Below are 15,690 nucleotides of genomic sequence, written 5' to 3' on the forward strand. Positions count from 1 at the left end.
GAAAAGCTAAATGTTTTAAACAGGATTGAATACAGATTCGCACCCGGGGAAGGGCCATCAACCAATCAGGTGGATACAACAGCGGGCACAAATAGGCATTCTCCCCCCACTGATTTCAGCCACCGGAGACCCTTCCGCAGGTGGCGCAATTTGTAAAAAGAATTTAATGTGGGGGGGCAACAGGAAGCCACTCCCTGTCTCTGTTACCTCCCCACTCCCTCCCCCTTAAACAATCCAATACCCTTCCCCACCCTTTCCCTCCCTCTCCACTTACCTACTTGACCGGAGCCTTGTGCTCCAGTCCCGGCCCCACTCCTGTCTCCCGGCTGCCGCCATACAATGGCCCTATGGTGGTGGGCATCTCTTCCCCCCCCCTCAGGTATTTGGCTGCGCAAGAAGTGCGAATCTCCTGGGGGAAAAAACCTTTGCACCCCGATTAAACCCTGAGGTGCGAATGGCTTTCACCCCGTTGGCGGGTGGGCGGACATGGCCAATCACGGCCCACAGCCCTAACAGAGCTACCTTGGCTCGGGTTGGCGGGCTTTTACCAGGCATGTCCGCCCCCCACTAAGGGGGTGATAGACATAAGCTTTTTTTCTTCACCCTAAACAGGAAAGCTTGAGTACAGCTCTGGAACCGGATATTGAATCTTTATGCCATTCACGTGTATCGATGCAAAGCACGAAACACGACAATAAATGGCAACTATGAATGGTGATGTTTGTAATTTGCTGAAAGTCTATTAGGGATATGGCAAGTAAGGAAGCTGCCACCAGGCCAGATGCCAGCTGCCGAAGGGTCCATGTGAAGATTGAAATGTGCCAGCATCCTAGCACAATCCGGTCCCAAAGAGAAGGCAGCACGGTGGGCCAGCAAGATTCCCATAAATGATGGGACCTATAAATGAAGGCCAGTTTAACAAAGCAGGCGTCAGCTCAGTCCACTGATGCAATGGAATTGCTACCAGACCATTATGGTGTGGCTGTTGAATTGTGAGAATAGTAAGGCCGCATTCGATTGAGCTTTACGGAGAGTTGGCCGGGTAGGAGTTTGCTCTACGGTGACATATCTGTCATGGGGAAAGTGTGTTGAATTTAAAGGTAAAGCAATACCACCCCCCTGAGTAGAAAAGGCATTCGTTATCGATCATAGAGTTCTTTGACTGCTCATCATTCTTGTACATGCAAATGATAAATAGCCAAACGTTGTGCCTAGTTTTCTTTTAGATCTTCCTTTAGACATTGGTGAGGGAAAACACAGTTTAGAGTTAGAGCCAAAGGATCTGCCCCGCCTTGCATCCACCAAACCTAACGTGTATGACGGAAACTAGCTTTCAGTTCAGAATTTGCTGGCGGAAGCTGGTGGGTTCGACTGCCCACATCTCAAAAGTTGGGTTCCAGACCCTCTCCTCGGGCCTACTGAACCCGGGAGGATTCCGGCAGCACGCCGCTGGGCAGGCACAGCCAGGCGGGGGAATCCCGGTGCAGGGACGCTGCTGGGAAGGCACAGCCAGGCGGGGGAATCCCGGTGCAGGGACGCCGCTGGGCAGGCACAGCCAGGCGGGGGAATCCCGGTGCATTCCCTGAGATGAGCAATGAGGAAGGCTGCGCGTGGAAGACTCATGAGGGTGCCCATCCATCCCTGGCTCTGCCAGGCGGACCAGATGATTGTGCCAAGAGAGCACTGCTTCCTGCAGCACTCATTCTGACTGCGGGGCACCCTTGGCACTACATTCTTGTGATCGGGTGACTTGGCCGACTCCTGGCTTGGTGGCGGGGGGGGGGGGGGCAGGGGACACAGAGGAGGTCTGACATTTTACTACTCACCATTCGCTCTTTCCTTGTAACCTTCTTCATATCTGCATGCGAATATTTGCTGTTTTGCATTCTCCCCTCTTTCGAATGTTATAGTTTTCACTTTCTGGTCATGCCCAGCAAAAGATGCTTTCTTAAACAGATCAACATGGGAGTTAAAAAAAAAAAAAGAAACGATCTATGACTCCGAAGTATATTTTGCTGAAAAAGTACAAACTTTGTTGGGTCCCAATTCGACGCCTGTCAATTTGTTTTCTCTGCTGTTGTAGGTTTGGTGACATTTCTTTGCAAGAAAATATCAACCAGGAGAATTTGGAGCGCCTTAAAGAGTATTACATGCTGTTTGCTGACAGAATGCCACCAGACTGTAAGTACGTCTATCGCAAGTGCGGCCTCAGAAAGCCATGAATTGGATAAAAAAAAGAATCTTACAATGCACTTGGAACAAACCGACGTGCGTTTGTTTGCCGCATGCAATCAAAAGCCCTGTACCTCCATGAGGATATGCATTCAAGACCGTGCGGTTGCGTACTGTGCTTAGAAGCCGCATCATTGTTTGATGAAGCACTGTCAGTGCATCATCATAAGAAGCCATTCCTACCCCAAAGGGCCCCGTCCCCTCCACCAGCGCGCCTTCATCTCACTGCTGTGTGCATCCACCTGGCTCTGCTCTTCTGGATGTTTGAAGGCGCAGAACCACGCGCCAGTGATGCTGGAGGCCTGGGGGTTCCTTCCATCTGACCTGACATGCGCAGCAGGGGATTCTCCCTTCGGGCCTTGTGTTGAGTGTGGTGGTGATGGTGAAAGGACGCAGAAAAATACTGCCTAATTATGCATAGAGGTTGCAAGGGATATTTATTGCATGGGTAAATAGGCTGTGGGTTATTTACACCATGCAGTAATGTCTATGTATCCATGCAGTAAATATCCCACGTGATCCCAAGACATAATTTGAAAGTATGAGGTATTAAAGATGGCGCGTGTTTTTACTGTTACCTGTATACTCACAGTGAGGTCCTGTTGGCCTACTAACAGGCTTGAGAGAACAGCTCAGTGGCACATCCACTGAGCTTTGGAGACGCCTATTTTTTACCTGCTCTCTATCACTTGTGCGCATCCTTTTAGGCTAAATGTATCTGTAACCTGTGCTGCTATGCTCCCTAACATTCTTTAATCATATTATTAATATTATATTGGAAAGGCATGTATGTGTGATTCTCCCCTTCGTTTCTCAGAGATGAGTGTCTTTAATACCGTGTGCCCCATTTCCCAGCGTTTGGAATCCGGATATTTTACTGCATTATACTGCAGGCAATGGGGGCGGGCAGAGGGTTAACTAAGGGCTATTGGGGGTCAGGGTGCAAGGATCAGTGGTGGAGAGACTATAGGATGGGGCTGTGGTGGACTCGCTCCTCATAAAAAAGCAGCAACAACATTTTAGGGACTTGTCACAGATCCTTAGCAACTTGAAAGAGCGTCGGCTCCATTGAAAGTGTTGCACACCACTGTCTCTGCTAGGGCAAATACTGACCAGAAGAGGGTGCTCTGTGCAGTGGTGGACTGGAAACCAAAAGAGGCCCCTGGAAATTATTTTCAAAGTGGCCTCATATTACATATTTTCAGCGCGCCCAAGCCTTTTCCTATGGTAACATTTGGAAATAAAACCAGAAGAGGCCCAGAGTGCAGAGGCCAACTGGGAAATCCCCAGAGTTCCCTATAGCGGTCCACCCCTGGCTATGTTGAAGCGCTGCAAAAGAATGCGTGATTGCAAACATCCTTCTGACGCGCACGTGTGCAGCAACATTTCCCTTTAGGAGCACTCGTCTATTATTGACTGTTCTGACCTGCTTGGCTCGGCAGTCCCAGATTTAGCATCCTAGGGGGCGACATGTAGAGCTGCTCGGGCAGATAAGCCGCCGAACCTTGACCGAGCAGGATTGGTGCACTTACAATTCTCCGAATCTTCCTCTGAAATGCAACCCAGTTATCAGAACACTTCCGGACACCCTTTCTTTGGCACAGCTATGGTCCGGCCAACAGGTCAGGTTCCGTGTTATTCTGCCAGAACAAATTACTTTGTGGTAATTGACTTCGAAGTGATCACTTTGAAATGTTACTTAGATTTTTTATTTGGGGGGGGGCGGGGTCCCCTGTTCGATTTTTTATTTGGGGGGGCGGGGTCCACTCATGCCCTCTTCAATACTAATCCAAGCCCTTCCCCAACCTCTTTTTATCCCTTAACCCACAACTATATATATATTTTTCTAAGTAATTTGAAGTAATTTCCAGCGTTGAAACCACAAACCACGGGACACCTGTCAGACATGTATCCGGGCTATCAGAAGGCATTCGGTCAGACATGCTAGCACGAAAAAACCCCGGAAAGGGAAAGAAGTTCACATGGAAAAGTACTATATTAATCAGAGTACTCAATTGTAAAAACTAGAGGCAAAGAAGAGGAGGAAGCTCAGACATAGACATTCACATTTTAATTTTTAATTTATTATCATAGTAAAATCGCATGATATATAAACATCTAAACATCAATGAAAAGAAAGAATTAATTTATGTATAAAATTGTTGTCAAATCTCATGCCTCGAAATATTCAGACACAATTAAACTACCACAATTCATAACCTTGTATTGATCGAGGTAAAGACATCACTGTCTTATTTATAAGTTGCATTCAAAGGATAGAATTGCTGTAAACCCAATTAATAATTGAGTGCTGATTGCAAACGAATGCTAACCAGGAAATAAAGTGCTGGATGCAAAAAAAGTGCTAAGTGCCAAACTACCACAATTCATAACCTTGTATTGATCGAGGTAAAAACATCGCTGTCTCATTTATAAGTTGCATTCAAAAGATAGAATTGCTATAAACCCAATTAATAATTGAGTGCTGATTGCAAACGAATGCTAACCAGGAAATAAAGTGCTGGATGCAGAAAAAGTGCTACGTGCCTACTGTACATACTGTGCATAGATGATCTTGAAATATCAAAACAGTTTCGGCGAATTCAGCCTATCTGGTTCAATTAAACGAACCAGTAGTCGCCTTCTTCAGGGCGCACTATGTATTAAAGATATAAACCTAGAACATACTAATGCATGAGTATCGATATATCATTCAGTAGTTCTCGTAGATAAAATCTTTGTGTGATTCATAAGGGCTTGATTGTGAATCTGGAGTCTGTTTTGAAGACGTAGACCCTTGATAAAACACATTAAGACAAACAGAATGAGAAAAAACAAAAAAACTTGGTGGTTAAAAACCGAAAATGAATGAGTGAGCCTCCTAATATTCAATGCCTCATAACCATACGAATAGAGCCTAGGGACATATGTTATATATATATTCACCTAAGTTGGTCCAAGATGGTGGTGCCGCAAAATAATTTTGATTCGATCCGCCACCCAAGCTGGACTGATGATGCAAATTAATTCACATCTAAAAAGACAAACCAAACAGAAGCTAAAAGAGATATCCCAAGATTAACTCTAACTTCCATGGCCAAAGCACAGTATCCCCTGTCGCCGCCAGAAGTAAATCAGAGTTCTGCCTCTTCCAATTACTAACCTTAAAATGATTTGAACTCTTGATCGAAGCCGTAAGGGACCCAGTTCTGGAAAAAAGGATCAGGAATGTTCCCACTGGGCTGTCCGGAATATTCCAAAATCGGTGTAAGCTCAAGCCATGACTTTTAATACCTTTCATCATAAGATCAAACAAAGTATTATGAAACATTGGCACCTTCTCCAATTAAATAATCCAGGACTTGCAAAACCCATTTTTGCATTTAAGAGAGGCAAGAACCTCAAAAGTTGGCTCACTAAAGCCGACAGGTCGAGCACTGGACCCAAATCAAATACGGTGCCAGGCCTTTGGGGCGGAAAACCTATTCAAGGCCATTTCCCATGTGGCTTTTGCAATCAATGCACTTCCACAATTACTGGTACCGTTGTAGGGATTAATGGCAAAAATTGGAATCTCCACCATCACACCACTTGTAATACCAAAAATGTGATTTATGTCATTATCTGTCCTTGTGCTCTTACGTACATCGGCAGAACATCTAGGCCCATCAAAATCAGAATTGGTGAACATAAGTCAAAAATTCGCAATAAAATCGCATCAGCTCCGCTAGTGTCACACTTTGTCGATAATAATCATGATCTGACTAGTTTGAAATGGTGTGTTTTGGAAAAAGTCTATGGCACTGATGCCAATAATATAGCAGCTCGCCTGTCTCAAAGAGAACAATGGTGGATGTATCATACCAATAGCTACGAGACAGGTTTAAATCGCCAAGAAGAATGGCTCCACTGTATACCTTAAAATATGCAATACAAAATATAATGGACTAAATAATTCTCATTAGAGCCCTACTCTTGCTGCGAGGCTGTTTACAGTCCTTTTTTAGTTTCAGTTTCGCCTGGTACTAGGGGCCCTCATGCAGTCTTTTCTCTGTTACTAGTCCCAGCATTACGTGTGCCTATACTTAGTCCTTTTTCTATCTTTCCGGGATTTGGGTTACGCACACAGTCCTACTTCTTTTTCTAGCATCGCGCGTGTTTATAAACACAGTCGCGGGTACCATATTGGACGGCGCGAGATTCCAGCGGCCGTCTACAGAGGCGAGAGTAAAGGCGTACTCCGGGTGAGCAATTCATCTTTTATATAGACCTGTAAGAGCTACGTCTAGTTTTAGGTCAAGGATAGGCAAAGATTGAAGTTTACCCATCGGGTCGTACTATACTGAACTTCGATGCAGCTTGTCTTTTATCCTTTCAGGCTTCTTGCAAACGCTGCCTTTAAAGCTCTTTTTGCAATCACCAAAACGCAAACTGGTCTTATATCTTTCCTTTAGGGTTTGCACCCACGGCTATTTCTTTTACGGTCCCGAAACCGTTAGCCTCTTCTCCCGGCTTGAGCTTACACCGATTTTGGAATATTCCGGACAGCCCAGTGGGAACATTCCTGATCCTTTTTTCCAGAACTGGGTCCCTTACGGCTTCGATCAAGAGTTCAAATCATTTTAAGGTTAGTAATTGGAAGAGGCAGAACTCTGATTTACTTCTGGCGGCGACAGGGGATACTGTGCTTTGGCCATGGAAGTTAGAGTTAATCTTGGGATATCTCTTTTAGCTTCTGTTTGGTTTGTCTTTTTAGATGTGAATTAATTTGCATCACCAGTCCAGCTTGGGTGGCGGATCGAATCAAAATTATTTTGCGGCACCACCATCTTGGACCAACTTAGGTGAATATATATATAACATATGTCCCTAGGCTCTATTCGTATGGTTATGAGGCATTGAATATTAGGAGGCTCACTCATTCATTTTCGGTTTTTAACCACCAAGTTTTTTTGTTTTTTCTCATTCTGTTTGTCTTAATGTGTTTTATCAAGGGTCTACGTCTTCAAAACAGACTCCAGATTCACAATCAAGCCCTTATGAATCACACAAAGATTTTATCTACGAGAACTACTGAATGATATATCGATACTCATGCATTAGTATGTTCTAGGTTTATATCTTTAATACATAGTGCGCCCTGAAGAAGGCGACTACTGGTTCGTTTAATTGAACCAGATAGGCTGAATTCGCCGAAACTGTTTTGATATTTCAAGATCATCTATGCACAGTATGTACAGTAGGCACGTAGCACTTTTTCTGCATCCAGCACTTTATTTCCTGGTTAGCATTCGTTTGCAATCAGCACTCAATTATTAATTGGGTTTATAGCAATTCTATCTTTTGAATGCAACTTATAAATGAGACAGCGATGTTTTTACCTCGATCAATACAAGGTTATGAATTGTGGTAGTTTGGCACTTAGCACTTTTTTTGCATCCAGCACTTTATTTCCTGGTTAGCATTCGTTTGCAATCAGCACTCAATTATTAATTGGGTTTACAGCAATTCTATCCTTTGAATGCAACTTATAAATAAGACAGTGATGTCTTTACCTCGATCAATACAAGGTTATGAATTGTGGTAGTTTAATTGTGTCTGAATATTTCGAGGCATGAGATTTGACAACAATTTTATACATAAATTAATTCTTTCTTTTCATTGATGTTTAGATGTTTATATATCATGCGATTTTACTATGATAATAAATTAAAAATTAAAATGTGAATGTCTATGTCTGAGCTTCCTCCTCTTCTTTGCCTCTAGTTTTTACAATTGAGTACTCTGATTAATATAGTACTTTTCCATGTGAACTTCTTTCCCCTTCCGGGGTTTTTTCGTGCTATTTTGTTGTTTCCCAGTTCCATGGTTTAGGGGTTACCCATCCGTTGTGATACACAATTCGGTCAGACATGCACCTGGGCTATTAGAAGGCATTCTTCCCCGCCCACATCTGCCCCGCCCTCCGCTAGGAGTATTTCACACTTACCATGCTCATGTTCTTTCCTCCAGCCGACCAAGCCCTGGATACCCCTGGCGGTGGTGCTGTGTAAAGGCCTATTAACAGAGCATAATATAGCCTCACTCGTTCCCTTGGCAAACCAGTAAACCTCCATCAACAGCGGGAATGAATCCTGCACCTAGGCCGTGCAATGAGTAATTCGTGGCCAAGTCAACTTCACAGACTTGCTGCGAATCCGAGTGCTCGGTGCTACACTGTACCCTTGTGAAGCAATAGCTTCTCTTTTAAAATGTGTGGTGCCCCATTCCGAAAGGGCGGTAAATGAAAAATACTGCCCGGCCTAAAATACTTCCAATTCTGAAGCTGCTCGGCAAGTAAAGAGGTACTGACGGTTGTTCTGGATTACCGCAATCAGAATACATATAATGTGGTAAAATCGTCGTAATTACCGCTAAAAGTAGGATCAGCTGCGAGGTGGAATTTAAAAGGGTCTGTGCAGCTGTGGCAGTGTGATCACATAACACCCAAATATTGATGGAAGTGTTTATTTGTTTGTGCTTCTTCTATCCCGAAATCTACATATGTGGTGGCCCTCTGTTTTTTACCACCAGTGGTATTTGTTTTTGTTTTTTTGCCATTGTTTTCTTTTACAGTAGCAGTAACTAAAGCTGCTGATATTTATAATTGGCAATAATGCAAAATCATGATAGCGCAGCCCATTACCTCTTGGTCGATCAGTAATGATGCAAGAGCAGTGTCTTACTGCCAGAGGTATTTCTTCTGGAATGAAATCCTACCTTTTTATACCAATGTTAAATGTTTGTTCTGTAGGATATAATAAAACAGTTCCGCTATGTTATCGTGCCTGTGTCCCATACACCAACAATATGCAAGTCCTTAGGTCACCGCATCCCTTTAGACTGTTCCCTGGCTTCATTAGCAGTGCGTTCGTGGTCCTGCCTTCACTCGTATGCTGCATCATTCCCATTGCTCTGCATCACATGAAGAAATACTAGGTAGATTAGCTGATATGACCCACTTGAATTTCCTTGTCCCTTCAACAGGTTGTCCCGAGGAACTGCGAGCAGAAACCTTTAAATTGGGGACTAATGTGACCTTTAGGGCATGAGGTGGGACGGTTGGGGGGCTATTGCAGCGTTTTGGCCACATTCCAGCTATGGGCCCAAGATGAAGCCCATGGGTGCATAACAAGGGTAAGGAACGAGAACACCAGTTACTGCCCTTCGCCCAGTGCTGTGATGTCATCATTTTAATAAGGAAAAATCACAAAAGATAACAATATAGAAAATAGTTGAAATAGGGGCTTGGAACCTTAGAGTGAGCTGTGTCAGGGTGGCCTTTTGGCTCAGGGGGACACTGATGCAGAATGTTGAGAGAGAAACATCAGGCCTTGTTGCAGTGGTTAGGGCCTCTGCTGGCCCATTGTTTACCCTAGCCTGCCAAGATTCCATTGTTATAATTAAGCTTTACAGACCTGGTCCGAGGGCCACGGCGGGTATTATGAGTCAATAACACAAAGTTAAAGGCCTGAGCACAGCAAGAGGATTTAAGAATGTTTATGGGCCCATTACGTCCGGTGAGTCCTGAGGGCGTGTCTATAAAGCGCCCGCTCTCTGTGTGGGGCTTTGTAGACCGAACCCTCAAATGGCAACACTCAGCAGGCTCTATGAAGAGCACATAGAGCCCACAGATTGTCCAGTACGAGTCCTTAATTATTATTCCAGGGGTTATAATTAAGCATTAGTGCCCTCGCTGGGTGCGGTATGCCCAGCCAATTGGAGCCTAGAAAGTCTGATTTAGTGACCCTGGTGTACAGATAGACCGCATTTTACTTCATGAAGCTCAGTCATTACTGTGGCAAGTAATGCAGCGACCGCAGCCATGTTTCGCGCGCAAGTGCCCATAAGGCTGTGCAAGCGTGATGCAAGAGCCTATCTGAAGCTAAGGTACACCCATCTGCTTGCACCAGTAAGTGTCATAAAGGTAGGTTTAGCTGCCCGAGAACCATAATGTGAATCGCATGAGTGCTTAAAATGCGGTTAGGTCCCATTGCGTATAGCAGAAAGATCTGCTAGAGGAAGTGAATTATTTTGCAGATACTAATTTAGCCAGTGCACTGTACATTACTATAGGTTGAAGTTGGCTGCATGCAATGCATTGGGATCCATCTGCTTGCATTCCCTTCTTGTCTACCAATTTTTGTATTTGTTGTGTCCTTTCCACTTTGGTGCTCGCATAAGTTTCATATATCGTGTCTTTAATCAAATAAACTGACAGTTTATTGTTGGTTGGTTGGTTGGTTGGTTGGTTGATGCAAATATGTTGTCTGTATATATTTTAATGTGCCATGAACCCATTGTTTTAGTTTTCTGATCCTTATTTTTTCAATCAAGATCTGAATTTGTTATCCTTAATAACGGTCTGAATTTGGTATCCCTTGGCCATTAGAACAAATGAAAAAAAAATGTACACAAAATAAAGGCTGCTATAGAACGGGAGAAGGGACTACGTGGATTCCCTTCTTCCTTTCCATGTAGGGCTGGAGACCGGGGCGAGGTATACGCTGCAACGTGATCAGACTTACCGCAAGGTAAGGCTCGCAACAGCTTCAATCGGTGCAAAGCGTTCTCTGAATTTTGCGTTCTCTGAATTTGCAGCACGCTGGGTAGTACTAATTTCGAATAATAAAAACATGACTGAACTCTATACTGCAGGTTGTGGTATCATTACTAATGGCCGCAGCTCCTCCAGTAATTGAGGGATACGTGAGACGCCTGCAGCTGCTGGCAGATCACCCATGCACAAAGCCAGTTCACCTGTGGGAAGCACAAAGTGCAATGCTCAAATAAAAGAGATGAAGGGGAATGTACTAGCACATACAGAAAATGCACCAGGAAATAAGCAGTGTAAGGACACACAGTTGGAAGCGAGCCTATATCAAAAACAAAGAGAAAAAGGTTATGATGGTACCAGGCCCAACTTACATTTTTTTTATGACTAACAGGGCTGGTTTTTACTACAAATATGGGACGCAAACCAATATTGGCACTAGAAGTACAATACCTTTAAGCAGAACTCTGCTTACAGCTTGCTCAGTCTACATGCCTGGGGTGCACAATTTGCAGGAAGGCACAGTCGATGACAAATCATCCTCCGCAAACAAGTGCTACCTCTGCTTGAGATTTGTAACAGGGTTCAAATCTGTAATACACGAAGACTGGAGATCTAAGGTGACACTCGAGAGGAAGAGACAACTGGTACGACAGATGGTATTGAAACGAGTGGATTGCTACCTAAAGGAGGACGTATTAGCTATGGAGGCGAAGTCTCTGCTACCACTTGGTGCAAACATCCAAAGGAGGCCATCTCTGTCCTTGGCAATCAACTCTCCATGTGAAGCCAGTGGTTAGGGAATTGAAGATTTAGTCTTATGAACCCTGACTAGCCAGGAGATTTGAGCACAGAAAAAAGCCTATCTTGCAAACGAGCCGCACCTATAACAATGAAGCAGGCCAGTTATGAACTTTCATCCTGGAACATTGCTGGAATAAGGGGAAAATGACAAGATTTATAAGATAATTGTATCATTGTATATATGCAGGAAATACGGCTAACAGTCCAGGATAAGTAAGGCCACTTATGTTACTCTACACCAGCCATCAAAGGTGACAGAGGCTGCCTCACTGGCGAGCTGATAACATGGGTACATTTTCAGTAATACATTTTAGTTCATTAAACATTTTAGCGCGAAATGGGAGATAGTTGCTACAATGAATGTTGTTTTTTTCTCTATCTGTTTAAGACCCATAGAGAAGGCTATCAGTAATCTATTTGTGTCCATAGGGGAATTTGAAAACATAAGAACTCGAAAATAATGTACACTTTATTTTGGTGTGGAATTTTAACATCCAGCCAGAGGTCGCTCAACAGTATACATTTTTATATAAAGATTGTGATGAGCTTTGGAATATTGCCTACCTCAGCACGGTCTGTGAACGCCTCAGACTAGATAAACACACAGATTGATAGAGACCCTACCGGTCTATTTAAAAGGGGCTCCTGTAGTCTATTTCCTTAACTGCTTTCAAAGTGCTCTTTGCCGTGCTGTACAACAACACAGCAAAGAGCACTGTGATTGCCAGGGACTCGTGTGGTCCAGTGGTTGAGGAGTAACCCCTTAAACCACAAGACCCTAGTTCGAGTATGACCTGTCTTTTTTTCTGGTGCATCAAATATTGTTTTTGTTATTCAAAATTTGATGCATCAGAAAAAAGAGAGGTAGGGATTTGAACTCTGGTCGAGTGGTTGAAGCGGCTAAACCTGCTCCACCAATGGACCAGACGAGTCCCTTTGAGAGCGCAATGCAAACACTTCCTGGTAAATAAATGGGCTATGTTTGCCTCGTTCACAGGAAAGGCAGTCCTGTGAATGCCCTCCTAGAACAGTAAACAAACGCTTTTCAGCATAATTAGTTTGCTGAAAAAGTGTTTTGTTTGCTGTATTACGATTGGCATTCATAGGACTGCCTGTCATATGAATGTGTGTCAGCTTTTTCTGCTCTCGGCAGTAACAAGCTCAGGCTCCCAGCAGGGGGCTCCTGTTTGATTACTGCTATGGGAGCAGAGAATTGAAGAAACAGATTATACTATTTCTATATACACAATGGATTCTCACAAGACCTTTAAAAGCAGGACTTTACAGCAGATCTGCTGCTAATTTTACATAGGAACTGTTTTCAAAACAAAATGTCCAGGTAATATGTGGCACCATTTCGCGCCAATACAGCCATTAACGTTTCTGATAAGATACCAGCTGCTTAGAAGTTCACAAGCTATGCCAATAAAGCAATGGTTTTAATTTGGCCTCAAACACAACTCTATTTGTCTCCAGTTATAGCCATAGGGGTAGTGAAGGGGTACTGTTCGGCAGTGAATACATTGTTTCCAGAACAGTCTCCTCCTTACTCTCCAAATATTATATGTGGCAGTAACCCCCAAACTCTGTCCCATATAATGAGTTTGCACAGGTTCGAAGTACCTCCAAGGATTGTGAAGTTGCTCTACCCCCAAATCGTCTTGAAAAAGTGAAAACTACTGCCTCTACCATGTCCGGTGGAGGGAATGGGATTCTACAAAAGAAGTTGCCTTGATACAATGGATATAGTCTCTTGGAGTCGCATGAGAACATTGTTTAGGCTCTGATCTTGCGAAGTTCTTCAGATTATGGGACTTGAGATGGTTTAGTCAAAGCCTGCATCATTAGATAGAATAATTAATCCGTTAAGTGTATTTACAAATGATTAAGAGAGTTCGCTTATGAGATTAATTTAATGGCTAAACTATTAGTGAGTTACTTACCCTGATTAAAGACAAGAATGTTGGTGTTGAATGGAAGGATGGGAACGTGTGGAAAAAGCATTTACAACAGCCAGCTGTGGTGCATTAACAAATGCACACAGAGATGGACGTTTAATATAAATCATTGGACCAGCGTACGACTAGTTCTTTTCATTTTTACAGAGCGTACCTTTAGTTCAAAGAAAGGCTCCAGAAATGCATCCTTGATGTTCTGTCTTTCTCCTGAGCCAAAAATAAAATCGGCTCAGGCGGGACATTCAAGCACTGCCAGTTTCCCCAAGTCTCAGCTAGGCCAATACACACACAGACACAGTGTCGGTGGCTCTGCAGGTGGTTAAGGTGCTCAGGTTGCAAACACATTTCTTTTATCAGCGGCAGAGCCTTTCATATGCATGATGGAACATGTCCAACTCAAAGAGCTCACAAAGCACCAGTTACTTTGCCAATCTGTGCTAGCTAAAGTGAGCAACACAAAGCACCCATTTAAAGATGTGTTTTTAGCCATGATGTCTACTATCTTGACATGCAAAAAAATTGAAGGTGCTTTAAGTCACTAATCAAATGTTTTCAGCATCATGCATAACAATGTGCTGGAAGTTTGTGACAACGAATCTGCATATCGATCTTTATTTACTACACAACCTCTTTTATCACATGTCCTAAATCACTAAAAGTAGCCTGGGGTTAACCAGATTTTTCAGGTTGGCATTGTCTTACATTCTGGGACTTATAGTTTCCCATTCAGGATGTGAAAATGAAGCCTCAATGATAGTCTTTTGGCTTGACATGTTGCTATAAGGATTTACATGCTGTCATGTGGCTTCATTATGTTATTTATTTTGTGTACCTAAACTCTATAAGACATTATTACTGTTAACCTTGAAATTGAAATCCGGCCGTCTGCCCGACCATCCCACTCCCTCCTTTTTGGATGCAGCCAGAGTACCACTAACTCCTTTTTGCCACTCCCACCCCTGGATGCACATGTATAGCTGTGAGACAATACATAGTCATTCTGTTCAAATTGTTGACTGGGGTATGTGACTCATTTGCAAGCACTTAACTAAAAGAGGGAAAAAAGAACATGGCACTGACAAAAATCTGAAGTGAATCTAAAAACGTGAAAACTATTCTGAAAAATGCTAGGTTTCCCTTTTGAGGTCAATGTTACATTCCCAGCACCCTGGAACTGTGATTTAAATAATAGTGCAATGTGCAGTCTTGCGAATACCCATGCGCTCAGAGCGGGCATTACTTTCAAGTGTTAACATTTACTCTTTTCAGGTCTGCCGCACTTTCAAGAAAATAGCGACTTGAAGGAACTCTTAGAAAACCTCCACCAAAATATCCAGGCCAAAAAGCGAAAGAATGTCGAAATCATGTGGCAGGCTGCAACCGTAAGTTGCCTTAAGAGCGGGGAAAACTAGAGTGGTTGGCACTGCCCTATGTCGTGTACTTGATTGCTTATTTGTGTTTTGTCCCTTTTTGTTTATACTACCACTGAAGTATAACCATTGACGTATAATGCTGCCTCCTCCCCTTGCTACCCTCGTCCAGGATCAATCAGCTTATGTGGCTGCATATCCTCTGGTTGGTTGTAGACCCTGTCCCATTTGAATTTAACCCTTCATTGAGGTCCTTGGGTGAACACTGGACTGGCGGGCATTCGTGCCAACTTTGGATTTTCACTACGGGGGAAGAAATTCCCACACCTAATGAAGCAAGGGACACAAACTGAACCCTGTGGCGAAACTACACATTTTACAGCAAGAATTGGAAAAAGTCCAAAGGATTTACGAACAGGTCTAAACATATAGCGTCTCAGCAACAGTCGCCTAACATAATGAGTTGTCTTTGTAGCATTCTGCTTCAACATCCCCTACTTCTCCCATGATCTGCAAAGAGCTTTGGCCTGTCTTCCTGTCACCCCCAATCATGACTGAGGTGAACACGAGGCAGCCTTTCACCTCTGAAGTGGGCAGCACTTGCTAATTTTGCAAGATGCATGTAAACACTTCACCAAGCCGGCACCCAGTGTTTTAGGAGAGCATGGAACATAATTCCGATTTTCATTTTGTTTTTAAATCTCCACAGGGGCAAAATGACACTCATGCCCCC

At 43.5% G+C, this 15,690-nt stretch overlaps 1 protein-coding gene across 5 annotated transcripts in view; it reads left to right on the forward strand.

Moving 5' to 3' along the window:
• The window catches only part of INPP4B (inositol polyphosphate-4-phosphatase type II B), a 3,177,224-nt gene that overhangs the window by 2,819,791 nt on the left and 341,743 nt on the right, over nucleotides 1–15,690 (forward strand). For all 5 annotated transcript variants that reach the window (XM_069631181.1, XM_069631178.1, XM_069631177.1 and 2 more), the window contains 2 exons: nucleotides 2,084–2,181; nucleotides 14,857–14,969. In XM_069631181.1, the coding sequence (XP_069487282.1) occupies nucleotides 2,084–2,181; nucleotides 14,857–14,969 (211 nt within the window). The remainder of the gene's footprint in view (nucleotides 1–2,083; nucleotides 2,182–14,856; nucleotides 14,970–15,690) is intronic.

The sequence above is a fragment of the Ambystoma mexicanum genome, chromosome 6q, assembly GCF_040938575.1.
Source record: "Ambystoma mexicanum isolate Mex_15411 chromosome 6q, UKY_AmexF1_1, whole genome shotgun sequence".
In the NCBI taxonomy this organism is placed as follows: Eukaryota; Metazoa; Chordata; class Amphibia; order Caudata; family Ambystomatidae; genus Ambystoma; species Ambystoma mexicanum.